Source organism: Corvus kubaryi, unplaced genomic scaffold (genome assembly GCF_017639235.1).
Source record: "Corvus kubaryi isolate FWS band 111438036 unplaced genomic scaffold, C.kubaryi_AGA036_p1.0 62998, whole genome shotgun sequence".
Lineage (NCBI taxonomy): Eukaryota > Metazoa > Chordata > Aves > Passeriformes > Corvidae > Corvus > Corvus kubaryi.
The window spans coordinates 2,682-24,935 of NW_024581497.1; the positions used below are offsets into that span (position 1 = coordinate 2,682).

The 22,254-nt window shown below is 67.9% G+C and overlaps 3 protein-coding genes across 9 annotated transcripts; 1 reads left to right on the forward strand and 2 right to left on the reverse strand.

The window, feature by feature from the left end:
• The first annotated feature begins 2,532 nt into the window (after positions 1 to 2,532).
• LOC121672607 (T-box transcription factor TBX21-like) lies at positions 2,533 to 11,619 on the forward strand. The gene is given in 8 exon segments (XM_042045319.1): positions 2,533 to 3,225; positions 9,488 to 9,642; positions 9,720 to 9,841; positions 9,935 to 10,093; positions 10,644 to 10,705; positions 10,815 to 11,097; positions 11,099 to 11,389; positions 11,391 to 11,619. Coding segments are annotated over 8 exon segments (1,572 nt in total). The 5' UTR covers positions 2,533 to 2,803; the 3' UTR covers positions 11,469 to 11,619.
• Positions 11,620 to 11,978: 359 nt separating this feature from the next.
• Positions 11,979 to 19,986, reverse strand: LOC121672604 (oxysterol-binding protein-related protein 7-like). 7 transcript variants are annotated; one of them, XM_042045316.1, is made up of 23 exons: positions 19,758 to 19,986; positions 18,658 to 18,850; positions 18,381 to 18,512; positions 18,191 to 18,244; positions 17,954 to 18,067; positions 17,759 to 17,869; positions 17,555 to 17,675; positions 17,365 to 17,468; positions 17,182 to 17,280; positions 16,966 to 17,095; positions 16,746 to 16,870; positions 16,526 to 16,606; positions 16,313 to 16,444; positions 15,755 to 15,845; positions 15,236 to 15,525; positions 14,499 to 14,636; positions 14,359 to 14,422; positions 14,182 to 14,260; positions 13,943 to 14,087; positions 13,171 to 13,312; positions 12,959 to 13,085; positions 12,757 to 12,879; positions 11,979 to 12,456 (listed from the first exon to the last, which is right to left on the reverse strand). In XM_042045316.1, exons 2-23 carry the CDS (start codon positions 18,748 to 18,750, stop codon positions 12,348 to 12,350), a joined length of 2,604 nt encoding a protein of 867 aa, XP_041901250.1. In that variant the 5' UTR covers positions 18,751 to 18,850; positions 19,758 to 19,986; the 3' UTR covers positions 11,979 to 12,347. The 7 variants fall into 7 exon arrangements, with proteins under 7 accessions (XP_041901250.1, XP_041901248.1, XP_041901247.1 ...); XM_042045314.1 differs by lacking the exon at positions 19,758 to 19,986 and having other exon boundaries at positions 17,188 to 17,280; positions 18,381 to 18,503; positions 18,658 to 19,008; XM_042045313.1 differs by lacking the exon at positions 19,758 to 19,986 and having other exon boundaries at positions 18,381 to 18,503; positions 18,658 to 19,008.
• A 340-nt stretch (positions 19,987 to 20,326) lies between these two features.
• Positions 20,327 to 22,166, reverse strand: LOC121672606 (39S ribosomal protein L10, mitochondrial-like). Its single transcript, XM_042045318.1, has 3 exons — positions 21,762 to 22,166; positions 21,543 to 21,687; positions 20,327 to 20,972 (listed from the first exon to the last, which is right to left on the reverse strand). The coding sequence occupies exons 1-3, from the start codon at positions 22,146 to 22,148 to the stop codon at positions 20,728 to 20,730; spliced, it is 777 nt and encodes a 258-aa protein (XP_041901252.1). The 5' UTR covers positions 22,149 to 22,166; the 3' UTR covers positions 20,327 to 20,727.
• Positions 22,167 to 22,254: the final 88 nt, after the last annotated feature.

Consider the following 22,254-nt stretch of genomic DNA (forward strand, 5'->3'; position numbering starts at 1 on the left):
AACCCCGAGGAGGTCCCGGCGCTGCTGCCCTCCAGGAAGAGCCCTGCGGGTGAGGATGCCGGGCTGTGGGAAGGGTTGGACCCCAAATCCTGGTGGCCCCTCGTCGTGGAGGGCCGAGCTCAGGCAGCTTGGACCGTCCCATCCCAAGGGACGCTGTGTCCCAGAGATGACCGGGGTGTCCCAGAGGTGACCGGGGTGTCCCAGAGCATCCCTGTCACCGGCCAATGGGACAGTCGGAGGCTGTTCGAGGTGACGGTCAGGACACGGCTCCTGTCCCTCCTGTCCCTCCTGGCCCTGCGCGAGTCCTCCCTGCACGGGGACACTTGTGACAACCATCTCCCCAGGAGTCCTGCCGCGTCTTGCAGTGTCCCTGGTGTCACTTTACCGTGACAGGGGGAGACTCAAGGGCGTGACATCCTGAGGACGGGGCCGCACTCCTCGTCCCGCCCCTCCGGACCCCGCTGTTGGCACCATCCAGCACCCCCAGGATCGGGGGGATGCGGGATGGCGGTGGCAGGTCCCCAGCTGTGGGCACGGTGGGGACACTGGCGAGCCCGACACCCTCTGGGTGGCCACGCCGGCTGATCCCGCAGCGGGGGGGGTGTCCCTGTGAATTTATCCTCGGCGGCGATGGTAAAACGGGAATGAATTAGCACGCGGTGACGTCAGGAGCACTTGTGCCGCAGCGCTCGCTCTCCCCCCCCGTTAATGAGTCGCTCCCCCCCATCCTTAACCCCCCTCCGGCCTTTCTTTTCCCTCCTAGGAAAAACAAAATTCTGGAAATTTCCTTGTTTTCCTTCTTTTTCTCACTTGGCAACTCGGCGGGAGGGTCCCCGCTCGGTGGGTTGGGAGGGGGTGGCAACTCCCTGGCAGTCTGGGGGTGTCCCCTGAGGGTGGGCACAGCTGCGCGGGGGGATGCTGTCCCCACTGCGAACCTCAGGGAGCCGGAAAAGTGTGGGGAGGAGGGTGGTGGGGATCAGCAGGGAGGGATTTGTACAGAGATGGAGGGCCGGGACCCCTCTGAGCGACGGCAGCGGTGAAAAGCCGGCCCGAATAGCCGCTAAGCTGTGTCTGCTGGGCCAATACACAACCCCCGGGAGACCCCCGAGGCCCCGCGCCTGCCCTGGCCCGACTCCCCGTGGGGACCGGGGGAGTCCCGTCCTCCCGTCCATCCACCCCCTACGGCCGCCCTGCGCATCCTTAACTCCCCATTTCCTCCTGGCCCACAGCTGGGCCGCTCCGTGGGGGAAGCAGGGCTGTCCCCATTCCTCATCCCTGTCCCTATCACTGACCCATCCCCATCCCAGGCCACATCCTCATCCCTGTCCCCATCTGCAATCCTGTCCCCGTTCCCGTTCCTGTCACCATCTCCATTCCTATCCCTATCCCCGTCCCAATCCCCATCCCTGTCCCCATTCCTGTCCCCACCCCCACCCTATCCCCATTCCTGTCCCCAGCCGCTCCCACTGACCCCTGAGGATCCCCACCCGTGACCCCGGATCCCAGGGGACTCAGGTGTGGGTTTGGTACAGACCCACCCGTCCCCCTTTCCCTCCTGCCCCTCCCCACTCCAGAGGGGTCCCACGGGAAGCAGCCCAGCTGCCAGGAGGGGGGACAGTGGCGGTGCCCCTCGTGCTTCCGTGCGGTGTGGGAGCGGTGGGAGCGGGGTGCCACCGAGCCACCCCCACCCTCCCGCGGCGCTGCCCCACTGGGAATGGAAAGTATTGACGGGAGCCGAGCTGGGCATCTGCCAAGGGAAGCGGCCACTCCGGAGCCAAATGCCTCGGTGGTGGCTCCAGGGGACACCGGGACTTCCCCAGGCGCAGCGGGGTCAAGGACAGGTGCCGGGAAGGCCTGGCCTCGGGATGGGCACGGGAATGGGCACGGGGGGGTGGCACGGCTTGGCTGAGCTTCCCGGGGGTCTCACACCACCCCAAAACCAGCAGAAAGGGAGGGGGGACCAGAAGGGGCCGAGCCCTCAGTGCCGGTCCCCAGGCGTGTCACCCCTCCGGTGACTGCAGTGACACCAGAGTAGGGGAGGCCCCGAATTACCCCATCCCTGTGTCCCCCTAGAACCCCAAAACACGGGCAGGACCGTGCCCCGCCCCCCCCTTATCACTCCATCCTCTGTCCCCACAGCGTCCTTGTCCCCTCCCGTGTCCCCACCCCTGTCCCACAGTCCCACGGCTCCTCCCGTGTCCCCCATGCCCTCCCCACGTGTCCCCGTCCCGTCCCGCTCTCCCCGCGCGTTGCGGTCCCTGCGTGGCCCCCTCCCCGCCCCCGGCCCGCCCCGGTTGGTGGCCGCCCCCGCGGGGGTGGGGAGGGGGGCGGAGGGCGGAGCTCCCGGTGCGGAGCTGCTTCTTTGGATAAGAGGCGCGGGGCCACGGGGATGGGCAGGTGGAGCGTGTGAGGGCACCGGCGGCAGCGGGGCAGGGCACCTCGCCCGGCCCCGGCCCCCGCCGCCGCGGGGGGGGGGGGGGGGGGGGGGGGGGGGGGGGGGGGGTTCGGGCGGCGGGGGGGGGGGGGGGGCCCCCCCCCCCCCCCCCCCCCCCTCCCCGGCACTTTTTTGGGGTTTTCCGGGTGTTTTAGGGTATTTTTTGCGGCGTTTGTTGTTTCGCCCCCTTCCCTCTTGGCTGTCCTCGGGGCCGCCGCCGCCGCTCGGGGCCCCCCGGCACTACCGGGCATGGAGGGGGCGGCGGGAGCCCGGCCAGGTGGGCAGCGCTGACCGGCGCCGCTTCCCGGGGCCGCCGCCGGCGGGGACCCCCATGAGCGGCTGAGCGGGGCCGGTGCCCCCCGCCCGTCCATGGGCGCGCTGGAGCCGGGCACCGGAGCCCCCCGGCCCGCCGCCCCCATGCTCAGCGCCGCCGCCAGCTTCGCCAAGGAGCCGCCGGGCCCCCGGGACATCTCCGCCGCTTTCTTCGCTGATGGAGGGGGACCGGAACCGGGAGCTCCCCCGCTCCCTTACGGCGCTCCCGGCGGCTTCAGCGGCCGGTTCCTGGGGCCCTGCCCGCCGTACCGGGCGCCGCCGCCTCCCGCCCCGCCGGTGGAAGGTTACGGGGGTGCCGAGGGTGGTTTCGGCGGCGGGGGGGGCCCGCTGTGCCCCCCGCTCTGTGCCCTGCCCGGGTACCGGGCGGCCGGGAAGGTGCAGGTGATGCTCAACAATTACCCGCTCTGGGCCAAGTTCCACAAGCACCAGACCGAGATGATCATCACCAAGCAGGGCAGGTGAGCCGGGAGGACCGGGGGGGGGCTCTGGGGGAGGACCGGAGAGCCGGGGAACACCGGGCGAAACCGGGGCTGGGAGGCGGAGGGGCTCTGGGAGGGACTGGAGGGGGTTGGGGTGGACCGGAGCGCACCGGGACGGAGCGGCACGGGGGAGCAGCGGGGCGCCGGCGGGGACAGGGGTGTGCCGGGACGGGGGAATGTCGGAGGGCTCGTGAGGCACCGGAGGGGACCAGCTGGGGGCACCGAGGGGAACCTGAGAGCACCGGGGGAACGAGGCCCGGGGCACCGCGACAGAGTCCGGCAGTGACACCCGGACCCGCACAGGCACCGGGGGTGGCAGGAGGGGGGGGGTGCGGGGGTGGGGACACCGGCAGTGAGAGGGGTGGGACAGGCCGGGGACCCTGGCCCGGTGAGGGGCTGAGGGGTCCTGCCTCGTCTCCCCAAAGGACTGGAAGTGTGGGAGGTGTTTGTGGGGCTGGGGGTGCGAGAGGGGACGCCCATCCCTGTGGGTTTGGAGAAAAGCCTGTGAGGGGGAGGCAAAGCATCGCAGATACCCCCTGGTGTTGTTTCCTGGGGGAGTTGAGGCTTGTGGGAAGGAGAAAAGGCTCTGGGGGTTGTCCCCACCTGTGTCAGGGAGGGACGGGGGGGTCGGGAAGGTGGCAGAGGTGGTGTCGCTGCCAGGGGCCCGCAGGCAGCTTTGATCCAGCCCCAACCCACGGGCCGGATCCGGAGCTCGGCCCTGCAACAAGTGGCGAGGAGCTGCTGCTACCCCGCAGCGCCGTGGGCGGGTGGGTGACACCCACTCCGCTCACTCCTCTGGGGTGGAAACCCCCTCTGCTCCACGGGGCAGGCAGAGCCCGGCTGCCCCACGTGTGACCAGGGAAGGGGGAGCATTTTGGCCACCTCCCAGCTGCCAAAAACGCCCTTGGTAACGCCACAGCCGGGCACTCGCTGTCCTCTCTGTGCTGCCTCCGGCCTGGGGTGTGCACCCGCTGCAGGTTCCCGGGGCTGGGAGAGGACTGGGGAGTTTTTGGGGGGCTGGAATTCTCCCTGCCTCTGCTAACACCCCGATTTGGGGAGTCTGGGTGCCATACAGGCCCTGTGGGGCCGTGGAGTCACCACGACTTGGAGCGAGGGGAGCCCAAAACGCTGAGCCCATCCTTGGGCCGCACACTGGTGTGATGAGGGTGAGGGGAACCAGACTTTGGGGGTCTCAGTGGGATCACGGCAGGGCCACCACCAGATCATCCCGAGGGGTTCCCAAAAACCCCGTGCCAAGGGGAAACAGGGCAGCACCCCGCATTCTGCGCGCCCAGCAGCTGGCACAGACCCCCCCCCCAGCCCCTCCTGCCGCGCAGCCCCCCCTGCCCAGCCCCATCCCTGCGCCCAGGGGGTCCCTTTCTGCCCAGCGCCGGGGCTGCCTCTCTCGGCCGAGAGACAGATGGTGTCACTTCGATGCTGAGCCCAACCTGCTTAATGTGTTGGAAGTCTAAACACGTTAGGGCCGCTTGGTTTGCCACGGCCGTGCCCGGCCCCGCTCCCCCCGCTGCGCTCGGGGATGCTCCGAGCGAACCAGGGCCGGCACGGATGGGGTGATGCATCCCCAGTGCCAGCCGTGAGGGTGGCGGGGGTGGCGGGCACCCTAAATGGTTGTTGTTGCCCGCCACCCTTCAGGCCTTGCCGGGAATGTGTTGAAATTCAGCTTTTTTTTCTCCTTTTCTCCTCTCTTTCCCAGCTGGGTGCTGGGGCAGTGCCCTCGCTGCTGTGTCGGGAGCTGCTGCTGAGGGGCTGGAAATCGGGGTGGCCCCACAGATCCCGTCCCCTCTGCCCTGCTGCACCTCTGCCTTCGGCTGCCAGCCTGAAACCAGGCGATTTTGGGATATTTTTCTCCCAGCTCCATCCCCCAGGAAGGCTCTGCAGAGGGACTGGGGGGCTGGGAGTGGGGTTTGCTCTGTGCAGGGGGGGCTCACGGCAAGCCCAGCCTGTGGAGAACGTCAAACCCAGAGCCACAGAACATCCGTTTCCCCCGACCCTGAGCTGCTTTTGCAGCGCTCGGTGTGCAGGGCCGGGCTGCAGCGCGCCTGACACACAGGAAAAACCCCAGCGCGGGGCTCGAGGGGGGACGTGAGCCCCAAACGGGGACCCGAGGGGGACCTGAGCCCCAAAGCAGGGACCTGCCGGGCTGGGGGGCTGCGGGGCAGGGCAGGGGACGCGTTCCCATCCCGCTGTTGGCTCAGCAGCCCCATCCCGCTGGTCCCTCAGCACTGATGGGGTTCAGCCCCCCGTGGACCCCTGGGGAGGAGTTGAGGCTGGTGGGGAGGGGGACATGGTGGCACTGGGATGAACCTGGCCAGGCACGGGGATTTACCCTGCTGGCACCTTTCCTGCTGTCCTGTGCCACCCCGTCCCGTCCTGAGCCACCCCACACCATCCCACCCCAACCACTCCGGTGCAGATAATTTCCTGCTGGTTCCCCACACCGGTCCCCGTCCCCGCTCCGTCCCCCGCGGCTCTTGGGGTTCGGCAGGGCAGGATTTCTGCGGAAACCCCCAAGGACTCGCCGGCACCCCGACAGCGACGGGCCCGGGGAATTCCTGCCGTTGGGTTCTGCAGTGGAGTCGGGGCTGGCTCTGCGTTTTGGGGGTGACACAGGGGCTGGCCCTGCCTTTTGGGGTGACACAGGGGCTGGCCCTGCCTTTTGGGGTCACACAGGAGCTGTCTTTGCGTTTTGAGGGGATGCAGGGGCTGGCGTTGCCTTTTGGGGTCACACAGGGGGCTGGGCCTGTGTTTTGGGGTCACACAAGGGGCTGGCTTTGTGTTTCGAGGGGACGCAAGGGGCTGTCCCCGTCATTTGGGGACACATAAGGGCTGTCCTTGCACTCGGGGGTGACTCAGCACTGCTTTTGCGGGGTGCAGGGACTCTCTTTGCATTTGGGGACGCAAGGGATGGCTTTGCCTTCGGAGAGGACGCTGGGGGTGGCTTTGGGGACACAAAAGCTGCGTTTTCACCTGGCAAACGCGACGGTGGCTTTGATTTGAGGGGTGGCCGTGCAGGAGGGGGAACACCAGAGCTGGCAGCGCCTTTTGGGGGGACTCGGGAGTGGCTCTCGGGGCTGACAGTGGCTGTCCCCCGCAGGCTGGGCTGGGGACACGCAGTGCCCGGCTGGCAGCTCGGCGGGGTTGGTGCAGCCGTGTTGTGACTTGTCACCGCATCCTGCTGCGCTGCGACATTTAGCTGTGCCCTGTCCCCCACGCCGGGCAGCGCAGCTGTGCCGTGCAGATGTGCCGTGTCACCATGCCGTGCGTTGCCATGCCACCGTGCCATGTCACCGTGCCATGTCCAGCAGCCGTGCCATGTCACCGTGCCATGCACTGCCGTGCCACTGTGCCATGTCACCGTGCCATGTCCAGCAGCTATGCCATGTCACTGTGCCACGCACTGGTGTGTCACCATGCCATGTCACCGTGCCACTATGCCATGTCACCGTGCCATGTCCAGCGGCCATGCCGTGTCACCGTGCCACACACTGGTGTGTCACCATGCCATGTCACCGTGCCATGTCCAGCAGCCATGCCATGTCACCGTGCCACACACTGGTGTGTCACCATGCCATGTCACCGTGCCATGTCCAGCAGCCATGCCGTGTCACTGTGCCACGCACTGGTGTGTCACCACGCCATGTCACCGTGCCATGTCCAGTAGCCGTGCCATGTCACCGTGCCACGCACTGCCGTGCCACCACGCCATGTCCCCCTGCCCCACACCTGTGCCACGCCGCCGTGCAGCGGGGGCTGGGGCACGTCCCACGCGGCCGTGGTGGCTCCTGCGGTCCCTGCGCTGCCATCGGGGGAGGAGGAGGCTCAGGAAGCCGCAGCCCCCCCCGTGCTCTGCCGGGGGCGGGGGGCTGGGGAGGCTCCACTGCCTGGGAGGGTTTGATCTCCTGGATCTCCTTTCCTTCCACCTGGGCCCATCTTGGACACCGTCCCTGTTCCCTGTGTCCCCATAATGTCCCCTGTGTCACCAGGTGTTTTCTCTCGGTGTCTCCATCTCTCCGTGGCCCTCGCGACGCCCCGAACCGAGGGGTTCACGCAGGGACAAACCCCGAGAGCCCCGAAACAAAACCCTCCGAGGGTGAAACCAGCGGTGCCCACCCGACTTGGTGGGGGGAGCCCTCCGGGGGCACCTCCCAAACCGCAGTGACCAAACCCCGAGTCCTGCCCGAGCCGGAGCTCGAGCGCCTGGGGATTTAAAAATAAAGGCGAGGCGAGCGCGGTTTCGGGTCTTGCCCCCACCCTGCCGTGCCCGGCCGGCCCCGTGCGGTTTCTCCGCGGCAGCAGCAGCAGCGTGTGAGCGCCGAGCCGCGCCGGCTGCTCCGCTGGCAGCGCCGGAGAACGCGCTGTGGGAGCAAAGGGCAAAAAAAAAAAAACAAAAAACCACCCAAAAAAAGCTGTTTTCTTCCTCTCTGCTCCTTGCAGCAGCTCGGGCTGGTGCAGCAGCCGCGCTGAGACCTCGCCCCGGGGGCAGCCGGCACCCCGGCTCAGGGCTCCGGCGGCACCGAGGTGGTTTTTAATGCGGTTGCAATTTTTATCAGCGGCTGGAACCCCCTTTTTCCTCGGAGCAGCCGCGTCGAGCTCGCTCCGGAGGAGATGCGAGCCCGCTGGGACGGCTCCTTTGGGGACACAAAGGGGAAAACGGGGGTCTGCGAGGGCTCGGGGGGACCCCTGGGGGAGCCGGGATGCTCAGGGCCAGCGTCCGTCCTGGACACGGGGAGCACGTGCGGCTCCTCGCCACGGCTGTTGCTCTCTCTGCTTCTTTCTCTTTTTAGTTCTCTTTTTATCTTTATCTCTTTCTTTATCTTTTATCTTTATCTTCTTTTTATTCTTCTTTTTACTGGTTTTATCTTCTTATTCTTGTTTTTAGTCTTCTTCATCTTCTCCTTCTTCCTCTTCTCCTCCTGATTCTTCTTCATTTTTTCCTCTTCTTTTTTCCTTCTTCTTTTTCTTTTTTCTCTCCTTTTTGCTTCCTCGTTCTCTTTTTTATCTTCTTTTTTCCTCTTTTTTTCACTTTTCTTCTTCGTTCTCTTTTTTATCTTCTTTTTTATCTTCTTTTTTCTTATTTTTTCCTATTTCCTCTTCCTTTTTTCTTTCTTCTTTTTTCCACTTCTTTTTTCTTAACCTTCCTAATCTTTTTCTCTATTTTTTCCTTTTCTTCTCCTTTTTCTTCTTTCTCTTTCTGTTTTTCCTTTTTTTTTTTTCTTTTCTTTTCTTCTCTTTCTTTTTCTATTCCCCACTCTCTCGCAAGGGCAATTTTGAGTCAGCCGGCACCCGCTGACTTTTCTTTCCACTGCTCTTTGCACACCGCTCCCCCTGCGCTGCCCGAGCTCCGCTTCCTGCGGGGGCCACGGCCGATCCCCCGCCCGCTCCCGCCCGGCTCCCGGGGCTCCGTGAGCTCCCGGACCTTCCCTTTTCTCCTCGCACCCCTCCCAGCCCCTCTCCCCTCAGGAATTCGGGATTAATTCCCCTTCATTCCCTGCCTATGGGAGATCTCGCGTGTGGGTTCGAGGGGGTGGCTCCCTGGTGGGGGTGACATTAACGGCGTGGCCAGGCAGCGGGGGGGACGCTGGTGTCCAGCTCCGGCCATCAGAGCTCCAGAAGCCGCCAAAATCCCACGGCTGGAGAGCCGAGTCCGGCCGGAGGGGGCTGAACCGGTGCCCGAGGCCACGGCTGGAGGCCGCGCCGCGAACCTGAGCTGGCCACTGGGGCCACTGGGGCTACTGGGGCCACTGGGGCGAGTGGTCAGTGATGGACACGAGGGACAGAGCAGGCAGCAGAGATCTCCCAGCCTCGCACGGCGATTTGAGGGGACACCCGGGGGGGACGCGGGGTGCAGCCCCGGGGGGGGGGTGGCAGCTGCAGCCCTGTGGTGCCCCCCGGCCGTGCCATCGTGTCCCCTTCCTGCCCTTGGCGCAGGCTGGCGCCCAGCCCGAAATAGCAGCGGTGTTGGTTTCCGATCCGGAAGGTGCTTGGGGAGGGGGAGGAAGATACCGGGAGGGGGGGGATCGGCCCCGAGAGCATCCCCCAGCTGCTGGGGTCACTCAGCTCCTCACGGGCACCCAGGCGGCCGTGGGGGAGGGGGGCGTTGGGGAGGGGGGTGGGCACCGCGCTGCCTCAGTTTCCCCATCACCGCCCCTTCAAGCTGCCCTGTGTGCCAAGGGCCGAGCGGGGAGGGCTGACGGTGCCTGTGCCTCTGTTCCCTCCCCAGGCGCATGTTCCCCTTCCTCAGCTTCAACCTGTCGGGGCTCAACCCCGTGGCCCACTACAACGTCTGCGTGGACGTGGTGCTGGTGGACCAACACCACTGGCGCTACCAGGGCGGAAAATGGGTGCAGTGCGGGAAAGCCGAGGGCAACATGCCAGGTACGGGCTCTCCATCCCCTTCCTCATCCTCCTGGAGGTGCCGGGATGGGGGTGACGCTGTCCCCGCTGTCCCCCAGGGAACCGCCTCTACCTGCACCCCGACTCGCCCAACACGGGCGCGCACTGGATGCGGCAGGAGGTTTCCTTCGGGAAGCTGAAGCTCACCAACAACAAGGGCGCCTCCAACAACGTCGGGCAGGTGAGGGGAGGGTCCCGCCGCCCTGCCAGGTTGGGCCGGCTCCTCTTGGGACCCTCCCTGACCGCCCGCTGTCCGCTTTTCCCCCTCCCCCAGATGATCGTGCTGCAGTCGCTGCACAAGTACCAGCCGCGGCTGCACGTCACGGAGGTGAAGGAGGGCGAGGGGGAGGACGGGTACCCCTCCCCGCACACCCACACCTTCGCCTTCCCCGAGACCCAGTTCATCGCCGTCACCGCCTACCAGAACGCCGACGTGAGTACGAGATCCCCCTCCCCGTCCCGAGCATGGGTGTAGGCCCCCCACAAAAAAATCCCCCAACAGCACAGAAACTCCAGGAACCAGTAATCATCCCAGTGTCATCACAGCAACCCAATAACCCCCGCAGAGCAGCCCCATTAACCCCCCCCAGCACCCTCTAAGGTGTCCTCAGCGTCAGGAAAACCCCAATGGCCTCCCCCTGTCTGCAGCAACTCTGCGATCCCAGGTACATCCCCTGCATCCCCTCGGCATTCCAGGACCTCCCCCTGCGTCCCTTCAGCATCCCAGACGCCTCCCAATGCCGCCCGTATCCCCTCAGATTTCCAGAGCCTCCCCGCGAATCCCTTCAGCATCCCACTGTCCCCCCCAGGATTGTCCCACACATCCCAGTACCCCCTCCTGAATCCCTTCAGCACCCCCTGCACCGGCAAAGGATGGGATTCTGGTGGGTCGGGGGCTGCTCGGGGGGGAAAAGGGACAGCGGGGGGACATCCCGGAGGAGGGACAAGCTGCCAGCAGCCTCCTCAATTCCCCGTGCCCCCAGATCACCCAGCTGAAGATCGACCACAACCCCTTCGCCAAAGGATTCCGGGACAACTTTGACTCGTGAGTGTCACCCCCACCCCCTCCTCCTCCCGCCTGCCCCTCCCCGGTTCTCCCGCGGCCTCACCTGGCGGGAGACCCCCCCCCAAAACCCCACCCTGTGCCTCCCCAGGATGTACACGGCCTCGGAGAGCGACCGCTTCACCCCATCCCCGCCGGAGGGTCCCGGCTGCCAGCAGCTCCTGCCGGCCCCCCGCTTCCAGCCCTTCCTGCCCGAGCAGTACCCGCTGCCCCCGGGCCGCTTCTTCGGGGGCGAGCGAGGGGCTGCGCTGCCCCTGCCCCCCAAAGACCCCTCCCACTGGTACTTCCCCCCGCAGCAGCCCCCCGCCCCCGGCGCGCTGGAGTTCGGCGGCTACGACGGGGGCTACGGGGGGGGGCAAAATGGTGCCCTATGGGGTGAAACCCTTCGCCCTGCCGCCCGCCCCGCACCCGCCCCTGCCCTACTACCCCGAGGGGCCGGGGGGCTTCGGGGTCCCGGGGGGCTGGAGCCCCGGGCAGTACGGCCCCAAGGGCGGCGCCGCGGCTCTGGGCTGGTACCGGGAGCCCCGCGAGGAGAAGGGCAAGGAGGTGGAGGGCTGGGCCCCCGAGCCCCCCGCCGCTGTCGCCTCGGGGGACTCGTCGGACTCGGGGTTGTACGAGTGCAAGCGGCGGCGGGTGTCCCCCTACCCCTCCAGCACCGAGAGCTCCCCCCCCGCCCCGCAACGGGGACCTCTACGACAAGGACCCGGTCGCCGACGGGGGCTACTACGGCTTCTACGGCAACTGAGCCACACCGAGGGGAGCGAGGGAGGGGTCAGAGCCTCCCCGGGCGCCCCAAATCTGGGTGCAAAGGGGTTCTGTGTGCCCCCGCCCCCCCCCCCCCCCCCCATTTAACACCCATATCCTGGGACGACTTGAGCAGAGGGGGGGCTCAGCCAGACAATCAGCCCCCGGTGCCACCCCGGTGGGGCCGCGGGGGCGAGCGGGGAGGGGACGGGCTGGGGGGATGGTGGTGAGGGGTTTTTTTTTTGTTGTCGGTGGTTTTTAGGGGAGGGGAGTTAATGCTGAAGTATTTATTGAGGCGCTCCCCCCCCCCGCGCCCGGTGTGGGGCGGGGGGCAGCAGCATATCGCAATAAAGGGGACACTGTGGGACACGGCTCTGGTCAATTCTGTGCATGTGGGGAGGGAAACTGAGGCACGGGGAGGGGGTTAAGGGACTCGTGCTGATCCCCCTGAGCCCCCCGAGGACGGTGATGCGGGGTGGGGGGGGAGACAAGGAATCTCTGTGCACACCGCAACTCTTCACAGCCTTTATTAGAGCAGCCCCTGTGCACATTTTGGGGGGGGTGAGGGGCAGTGGGGTTTTCCCGCCCGCGGGCACCCTGCGACCCCCTTAACACCCCCCCCCTCATTCTCCTGTGCCCCCAGGGCAGGGGGGCACTGCCAGCCCCTGCCCCAAAGCGCCTCAGCTGTGCCCAAGGCTCTGCCCCGGGGCGGGGGGGAGGCATTGCCAGTGCGCCCCCCTCCCCCTTCCCATTTTTATATCACAGTTTTATTGAAACAGCGGCAAAATGGCTCAGAGGGGGCGGGGGGGACCAGCCCCGCTGCTGGGCACTGCTGTGAGGAGCTGGGGGGGGGCAGCGCCCCCCCCGGGTTTGGGGGTCGCTACCAGAGCACCGCGCTGTCCAGGTGGGCGAAGCCGGGGTGCAGGCGCAGCTTCCAGTAGGTGTTGTTGGTGACCCACGACTCCTTGCCGTTGGCATCCGTCAGACGCCTGGGGATGGGGTCGGGGGGGGGAACGTTTGGGACTTCCAGGGGGGTTTTCCCATTCCCTGAGAGCCCCACGCATCTCTGAGCCATGAGGTCTCCAGAGGGCCTCCCCATTCCCTTAAAACCCCCACATCTCCCTCAACCATGGGGGGGACTCGCAGGGGGGGGTTTCTTGATTCCTTAAGAGCCCCACACACCCCTGAGCCATGGGGTGCTCTCAGGACTCCCAGAGGGTCTCCCCATACCACAAGAGCCCCACATCCCCCTGATCCACGGGTCCCCCAGCCCCGGGAGCCCCCCAGACCTGAAGAACCGGGCCTGGTGGGTGATGTTGTTCTCCTCCATGACACGGCGCCGGTCCCTCTGGAGCTGCTCGATCTGGCGCTTCTGCGCCTCGGCCGCCGGCACGTTCCCTTCCTCCAGGTACCTGGGGGACACAGGACACGGCTGTGACGAGCTGGCCGGCCCCAGCCCGCCCCACCCCGCACCCCCGGCACGCTGCTGACCGCTGGTCCGGCCGCAGGCGCGTGTCCGTGGAGGGCAGGACCCTGCGGAGCTCCGGCGTGAGCTCGTTCAGCTCCAGCGCGAACTGGGTGAAGCCGTAATTCCTCTCGTGGTCGCGGGGCATGGGGTCTGTGTGGGGGTGGGGGTTGTGGGGACAGTGAGACACCCCCCAGGATGGGGTAACCCCCTCAGGGTGATCCCCCCAGGTCCTTACTGGCTTTCCAGACGCACTGGCCCGGGGCGGGCCCGCGGTGCAGCCCCTCGTGCCACTTGCCGGCCAGGCGCTCCACAGCCGTCCCGCTGCGGCTCAGCACGGCCCCCTGCACCTCGTTGGCCCCCGCACCCCAGTACCGAGCCTGCGGCCACCGGGATGTGGGCGGGGTGGCCGGGGAGAAGGGCGGGGCCGGGAAGGTGGGGTGGGGTCAGCGGGAAAGGGTGGGGCCGCTGGGGAAAGGCGGGGCTATTGGGAGAGGGTGGGGCTACTGGGAAAAGGGTGGGGCCATGAGGAGGAATCTTCTGGAAAGGGCGGAGTAATGGGGAAAGGGCGTGGGCGCCGGGAAAGGGTGGGGCCATTGGGAGAGGGCAGGGCTACTGGAAAGGGAGGGGCCAGGAGGGATGGGTGGAGTCTTCTAGAAAGGGTGGAGTCACTGGGAAAGGGTGTAGCCGCTGGGAAAGGGCGGGGCTGTTATGGGTGGGGTCCGTGGGAAAGGGTGGGGCACGAAGAGGGGCGGGGCCACCAGGAAAGGGCGGGGCTATTGGGAAGGGGCGGGGCCGTAAGTGGGGGTGGGGCCAGATAAGGGGCGGGGCAACAAGACAATGTTTAATTAACAAGTCGGTGATGGGGCAGGGCCGCACCACAGCTGAAGGGGCGGGGCCAGGCCGTGATAATGAAGAGGGGTGGGGTCAGGGACAGTGGGTGGGCGGAGCCTGGGCACTAAAGGGCGTGGCAGGGCGTGGCAGGGCGTGGCAGGGCGGGGCGGGCACACCTTGCAGAAGGTGAGCTTGCAGTGGTAGGAGGCGTCGCGGGTGTTGCGGATCAGCACCTCCCCGTAGTGCTCGATCCAGCGGGGCCCGCTCAGCACGTTGTGGATGCACGTGGTCACCTTGTTCCACTCGTAGTGGTCCCCGGTCCTGCGGGCACCGCGCTCGTGGGTGGGCACACACAGCGCAGGCGGGCACGGGGGAGGCGATGGCGAGGAGCCCACCCGTGGGGCCGGGGTCTCACCTGGGCAACTGGACATTGACGGTGCCCACGGGGACGATCTCCAGGGACTTGCCCCAGAATTTGTTCTTCCACCTCATGTCTGGGGGTGCAGGAGGAGGAGCAGGAGGAGGAGGAGGTGAGAACCCTCGGTCCCCTGGGAGGAACTTCCCGGTGCCCAACGCCCTCCCAGGTGCTCACCTTGCCAGAAGACGAAGTTGTCGGACTCGGCGTGGCAGGCGGAGATGGGAGGGTGGTGGGATACCTGCAAGGCCAAGGAGGGACATGCCAGCGCCCCGTCCGGCTCCGGGGTGTCCCCGCAGGGTCCCCCCAGTGCCCACCTGCTCGCTGATGAAGCGGAAGCCGCGGTCGGGCCGCACGCACTCGTAGGTCTCGCCCAGCACGGGGTTGAAGGGTTTGCTGCCCGCCCGGTAGTAGGTGGAAGCGTAGGCGGACACGGCGAAGGCGGCCACGTACACCTGTCACCGCAGCCGGCGCGCCGCTGTCACCACACCCGCGGCAGGCACACGCGTGTCCTCCCCCCGTTCCCACAGGTCCCAGGAGACCCACGTGTCCTCAAGCGCCCCTGAGCCCACTAAACCCTCAAATTCTCCCCGTCCCCGCGTGTCCTTGGGCTCCCCCGGGTCCCCGAGATCCTCAAACTCCCTAAGTACCCCCATGTCCCCCAAACTTCCAGCGCCCCCCGAGCTCCCCCTACTCCCTTGTCCCCTGAGCTTCCTCGTGTCCCTCGAGGCCCCTCAAACCCCCCAAGTGCCCCCGTGTCCCCCTGGGCTCCCTCCGTGTCTCCCAAGCCCTCCACAACCTCCCAATACCCACGCCAAGTCCTTCACGTCCCCAAGCCACGTCCCCTCGCTCCCGAGCCCCCTGTGGCCCCCTGAGCTCCTTCTTGACCCCTTCACATCCCCCCTGCCCTCGACCTCCCCTTGTCCTCGAAGTCCCTCGTACCCCCCTGCCCCCGAGCTCCCCTAATCCCCCTTGTGCCCTCGATCCCCCTACATGGCCCCCAAGCCTCCCGTGCCCCCCGTGTCCCCGGTCCCCCCGGCTCTCCCCCCCTCACCAGGCGCTGCCGGGGGTCGCGGGCGCGGCTGGCTCTGTCGAGCAGCGCGCTGTACTCCAGCTCCTCGCAGAGCCGCTGCAGGGTGTTCAGCGGCTCGTTCAGCTGCACGGGCAGCGCCACGCGGGACAGATCCTTGCCCACGCTGCTCCGCAGGAGCCCCCACAGGCTCACGTCCCCCGAGGGCGCGGGGGGCGCGGGCAGGCGGCTCCTCCGCCGCGGGTCCGGCCCCGGCAGCTCCAGCGGCGGCTCCAGAGGCGGCGGCTCTGCCGGTACTCCCGGGCGCTCCGCTCCTGCCGGGCAGCGGGGCGGTGGGATGGAGCCGTGCCCCTCCGCGGTGAAACCCTCCCCGTAGCTGCCCCTTCCCGCCGGGTTCTCCTCGTCCGGTGTTTTCCGTTCCCGTGTCTGGAGGCAGAGCTGCCCCCGCCTCGGTTCCCCCTTCCCGCACCTGTCGGGGGGCGAAGCCACCACCTCCACCGGTGCCCACTCCCTCCCCGGTGCCCTCCCCGGTGCTCCCCGTACCTGTCGGGGCACGGCCCGGCCCCCCCGGCTCGGTGGCCTCCTCGCAGACGCTGGTGGTGACCTCGCTGATGCACGACTCGTCCTCCGACGGCTGAGAAGGCGCAGGGACCGTCGGCGGCTTCGGGGGTCCCGGGGGGATGGGGGGGATATGGGGGGAACCCCACGGAGGGGGCGGGTGGGGCGCTAGCGGGAAGCGCCCCCCCAAAAGGGTGGGATGAGCCCCGGGATCCTGGGATGGGCTGGGGGTGTCGGGATGGGGAGGGGGGGTGGGTGCGGCGGGGGGGGGGGCCCAGCAGGACCCGGCCCCCGCCACCGGGCTCAGAGGCTGCGGAGACCCCGAGAGCGGGGAGGGAGGGGGCTGCGGGAGGCTGGGGGAGAAACCGGGGGGGATACAGGGGCTGGGGGGGACACAGGAAGCGGCTGGCGGGCCGGCTAATGAGGTGGGACGGGGGAGAGAGAGGGGAGAGATGAACCCAGAGCAGCGAGGGGTGGTGGGGGTCCGCAGAGCCCCCTCACCAGCAGAGATCCCCACCAGCAGAGCTCCCCAAGCCCCCTCACCTCGTTCTCAGAGGAGCTGGCGGACAGGAAAACCTCGCAGGCATCGAAGAACTCGGTGTGGGAGTCGGCCAGCGAGACGATGCTGCGGTTGGAGAGCTGCTGCTCCCGGCCCTTGGCGGGCAGCGCGTCCGGCTGCGAGGACAGCCACCGCCTCAGCCCCCAGCCCAGGGGGGGCCACCGTGCCCCCAGCTCACCCCAGCCCACCCCCCTGACCTCATCCGGATGCAGCGAGGCAAAGGAGTCCAGGGTGGTGTCGGAGGAGACGGAGAGGGAGTGGAAGCGGCGCAGGGCGGGCTGTGGAAAGGGGGACGCTGAGCCGAGCCCCTCCGGACAGTCCCCTCCAGCCAGGACAGGGCTGACAGGGACAGGGGGTCACCCAACACCCGGCTGAGACCCCAACAGCAGCACCCCGAGGTCCCCTGCGCTCCCTCACCCCGGCGGTGCCGGCGCTGCCAGGGCGAGGGGCCGGGCACTGCCGGTCCAGCGCCTGCCGCATCTCCTCCAGACGGGCCCTCTCGGCCACCAGCGCGGCCACCACGCTGCTGAGCGAGCCGTGCACTGCCGGGGACACGGGCGGGAGTCAGGCTGAGGGTCAGCACCCCAAAACCCACCCCGAGACCCCCATCAAGGCTCAGCCCCCCGCCCCATCCCACCTTTTTGGGCCAGGACCCAGAAGCTGCGCTGCAGCTGGCTGTACTCCGGGGGGAGGCTGAAGGGCAGCTGGCTCTGCGATGACTCCAGGTAGCGGGACAGGTTGGGGACAGAGCCGTGCAGGCGGCCCACCTGGGGGGACACGGGGGTCAGCGGGGTCACCCGGGGGGGGCTCCGTGCCCAGGCAGTGGCAGAGCTCAGGGTGGGTTCCAGCTCACCCTCACCCTGCCAATGGTGTCGTCCTTGGCAAAGCTCTGCGTGCACCAGATCTTGGTGGTCCTCCGGCCTTTCTTCGGCCTCTCCGTGGCGGCCGAGGGCTGTGAGGGAGAGGAGGGGGCTGCAGCCGGACCCTCCCCAGGAATGGGAGGTGTGGGACCCCCTCAGCCGGCTGTGCCTCTCACCTGGCTGCCGGAGATGAGCGGGGCCGAGGGGATGCGGTGCAGGGCCTCCAGGTGTTGGAGCATTCCCGTCAGCTCCTGCAGCTTGGTCTGGCACTCGGACAGCTCTGCCGGGGGCACAGAGCGAGCCCGATCAGGGAGGGGGCACAGGGCACCCGCCCAGCCCCACACACCCCCTCGGGCCCCCTCTCACCGGCCGAGCAGCGCTCCAGCCCCTCGCTGTCCTTCAGCCAGGCGTTCACCTTGTCCCGGGAGCTGGCCAGTGTGGACAGGGCTGGGGCACTGCCCGAAGGCAGGATCCGTGTCCACTGGCCCTGCAGCAGGGGACAGAGGGCATCGCTGTCAGGAGCCATGTCCCAGAGCCTGCCTGGCGCTGTGACCCCGAGCTGTCACCCACCTGCACGTTGGTCCCCGTGGGGCCCCCTGGGGGACACGGCTCCGGCCGCTCGCCGTGGTGGTGGCTGCAGAGGCTGCTCACCCAGCTGGAGAACAGCTCCGGGGACTTGATCTGGGGGACAGCGGTGAGTTGGGGGGGACACGACCTGATGTCCCCAGCCCTGCCCCACCCCAGCTCCAGCCTCCCCAGTGGCACCTTGAGGTGATAAATGTTGTCCTCCGTGTCCAGGTCAACCCTCTGCGCCTTCTTGTTGACGGACATGACGGACTGCCGGACATCGATGGCACCGTGCAGTTTGCCCTTGAGGACCTGGGGGAGCCCAGGGACCCCTGTCAGGGGGAGGACCTCCCCTTTCTCAGGGGGGCCACGGGGGTGTCCCCAGCCCTGAGCCCCTGGGGAGGCTGCGTGGCCACAGCCTGGGCACACACTCACGTCCTGGCGCGTGGTGGCATATTTCAGGATCCCATTTTCCAGCACGAAGTACCGCTGGGGATGGAGGGGGAAGGGTTTTATTTGGGGGGGGGGAGGAGCAGAGAGCAGCCCCTGCAGCCAGCCCCCCGCTTCCCAAATCGTGCCAGGACCAGCTGGGATCACGGCTCCTGGTGCCAGCTCTGCCTGTTACCTTGTGCCAGCCCTTCAGGGGCCATTTCCTCTTCTTGAGCAGGTACCCCTCGTGCCGCTGCGGCTCCTGCCCGGGGCTGCCCCTCGCCCGGGGCTCCTCCACCACCTCCCAGCTCTCCGAGCCCTGCAGAGACCGGGATCAGCGTGGGGGGTCCCTGAGCACCAGAGGCCACCTTGCCCCCAGGCAGGTACCCACATGGGGCGTCATCCTAAAGCAGGGGGAAGCCCCCAAAGCCTCCCTGCCATCCTAAGGTCCTTCTGAGCCCCCCAAATCCAACCTGCTGGACGCTGCTGTGCTTGGAGGACACGGTGCTGTTGGAGCGGGACAGGGCTCTTTTCGGAGAGGACGGGTCCTTCTCGTGGCTGCCCATGGCCGGCGAGCAGAGGGGGCCAGGGGCACCGAGCCGAGCCCCTCCTCCCGTCCGGGCCGCGGGGCCGGGGGTCCGAGCTCGGCCGTCACGGCGGGAGCCGCTGCGGGGAGGGGACGGCAGGTCAGGGAGCTCGGGGACGGCATCTGCAGCCTCGCAGGGACCGGGGGCGGCAGGGATCCCGCTGTCCCCAGCTCCCGGGGGACCCTGCATGGCACCGCTGCCAGCACCCAGAAACTTCCGCATGAGCCGGAGCCTTTGACCCTCCCAGCTTTATCACGGCTGCACCGCCCGGTCCGGGTCCAGAGTCCGGCCCCGCCGCCCCACGGACCGGGTACCACGGCGCAACCGTGGCACAGGCAGCAGGGTGACATCGGTACAAAGACCGGGACCAACCCCTGGCCCATCTGGCACCCCCGAGCCGGGACATGACTCCTCCGAACCCCGGCGTGACCGCGCGCCCTCCCGGCAGGGCGTTTGCTCCCTTTGCCCTTCACGATTCCAGAGGGGGAAACTGAGGCACGGGGAAGCTTCTCCTGGCCTTGCCCTCCCCCCTGGAGCTGTCCCTGACGGGGCATCCATGTGTGCCGGCCGCTGCTGTAGGATGGATCCTGGGATAACCCCGAGACGGCGGCCAAGCCCCGTCACCCGTGACCACCGTCCCGGTAACGGCGGCACCGGTCACCGCCGTACCGACGGCCACGGCGCCGGTAAGCACGGCACCGGCAGATAACCACGCTGCCATAGATAACCCCGGCACCGGTACCGGCGGCTCCGCGCCCCCAGCACCGAGGGGAGGACACCGGGGATCTCCCGGCTCTCTCCCGCGGCTGCTGCCGGGGATCAGCACCGACCCCTCGCACCGGAACGGGGCTGCCCCGGTAACCCCGGGGGTCTCCATCCCCCGCGCGGGGCAAAGCCCATCGCCCCGGGGGTGTCACCTCCCGGAGCAGCGGGGGCCGGGGGTCGGGGGGCCGGACCCCCGTCCCGTGCCCGTCGCCGGTGCTCACCTGGGCTGGCGGCGGGAGGGCGGCGGGGGCCGGTCGCATCCTGCCCGGCGGCGGCGGCAGGAAGCGGAACACGGAGGGCGGTCCGGAGCCGCTCGGCTCTGCCCCCTGCTCCGTGGAGGACCGGAGCCAACAGCGCCGGGAGCCGCCGGGAGCCGCCGGGAGCCCGAGCGCCCGCACGGTACCGGGGCAGCTCCGGCCGCGCAGCCCCGGAGCCCACCCGAGAGGAGCCCCCGGGGAAAGGGGTGCGGGGAACCCCCGGGAGGGGCAGCACCGCACGGGGGTCCCGGGGTTGGTCATCCCACGGGGGTTTTGGAGAGCACCACCCCACGGGGGTCTCTGGATCACCATCACCATGGGGGTCTCGGGGACCACCGACCCCAAGGGGTGTCAGGGATCGCTCCTCCAAGGTGGTCCCGGGGCATTCCACACCCCCTCCCCGGGATTTCCCTCTCCCACCCCCAGCTCTGCTCCCTCGGACCCTCAGAGCAGCCCTGGCCTCTCTGCCCACCCTCAGGGGGCAGGAACAGCCCCCACCCACCCCCCAAAATCCCAGACGAGGCCTCGGCATCTCCACACAGAGACTTTAATGGACGCGACGGCGATCCCACGGATGGGATCAGTGTTCCAGTGCACCCCCATTCCGAAGGCACGGGGCTTGGAGTGCCCAAAATCCCCCCCCGGGAGGGTCCATCCCGCGCTCCTCCTCTGGCTGATCCCAGAGATCCCTGATCGCAGCTGGAATGCTGCTGGGATGCTCCCAAGGGAGCACAAGGGAAGGGCCAGGGCTCCCTGCTGGGGCTGGGGGGGGCCGCAGGACCCTCAGTGTCAAACCTCCCGTCCCTGGCCCCCTCTCTGGAGCTGGGGATGGAGTTGATTCCATGGGAATTGTGCCCATGATCCCCCAATCCCTTATCCTGGGGGCTCCCCGTGTGCCACAGCCAGGGAATGAGCCGCTTCCCGGATTCCAGCGTCAGTGATTCCCAGTGCTCTGGCCCGGGGGAGGCTCCGTGGGCCCCCCCGCATCCCGGAGCCGTCGGATGTGCTCATCCAGGAGCGCCGTGAGGTGAGCGGGACCCCGCTGGAGCAGGGAGGAGGTTTGGGAGGACAGCACGGACAGGGCTGCCACTGTCTGTCCCTGGGACACCTCCAGGGGCGGCAGCCGGGCGAAGTTCTCCACTCCCTGCCGGCTCAGGATTGTGTCGTCGATGCAGGCGCCTGGAAAACGGGAACTCGCCATGGATGTGGAACACCAGAGCCCTTCGGGAAGGGATTGCTCGCTCCTGCAGGCTCCCCACCCCTCGTTTTCATGGATGCAGCTCCGTCAGTGGGCCCCCATTCCCAGCCCCGGGCCCTCGTTCCCAGCCCTGGGCCCTCATTCCCAGCCCTGGGCCCTCATTCCCAGCCCCGGGCCCACATTCCCAGCCCTGGACGAGCCTCCCAAGCCCTGGGCCCTCATTCCCAGTCCTGGGCCCTCATTCCCAGCCCCGGGCCCACATTCCCAGGCCCACATTCCCAGCCCTGGGCCCTCATTCCCAGCCCTGGGCCCTCATTCCCAGCCCCGGGCCCACATTCCCAGCCCCGGGCCCACATTCCCAGCCCTGGGCCCTCATTCCCAGCCCCGGGCCCACATTCCCAGCCCTGGGCCCTCATTCCCAGCTCTGGGTCCTCATTCCCAGCCCCGGGCCCACATTCCCAGCCCTGGGCCCTCATTCCCAGCCCTGGGCCCTCATTCCCAGCCCTGGACGAGCCTGGCTCAGGGACGTGGGGAGCAGGGAAGGCTCTCACCCAGCAGGTTGACCTGTGGCACTCCCCTGAGCACCCGCAGCATCTCCCTGGCCCGCGTCTCCGGGCTCACCAGCAGGATGTTCCGGCACACGAAGAGCGGCAGGAGATTCCGGTACTTGGAGTGCTCCAGCACCGGCCGGACAACCTGGGAGAGGACTCGGGATGAGGCCCGGAAGCAGCGGGATAGCCCGGAACCCTTCCCGGGGATCCGCCGCCAACCTCGTTGAGGACGAACTGGACGTGGATGTGGTGCTTGCGCAGGTAGTGCCGCAGCGTCACCATGTCCTCGTCCGGCATGGAGTTGTACTGGCACACGGCCACCATGCGGCTGCCCCGCAGAGCCTCCTCCACGCGGCGCCGCAGCACCCGCGCGTGGCCGTCCTCCTGCAGGGAGGGAGGGAGGGAGCGGTGGGATACGGGGAAACGGGCGTGGGGCAGCCCCGCCGGCACGGCGCAGCTGGAGGTGCTGGCAGGAGACGGCCCCGTGGATTGTGGGGTGGTGTCATGGACCACGAGGTGATCCCATGGATCTCGAGGTGATGCCATGGACCACGAGGTGTTCCCATGGATCTCAAGGTATTCCCATGGACCACAAGGTGTCCTCATGGACCATGAGGTGATCCCATGGATCTCGGGGTGATCTCATGGACCACGAGGTGATCCCATGGACCACGAGGTGATCTGATGGATCTCGAGGTGATCTCATGGACCA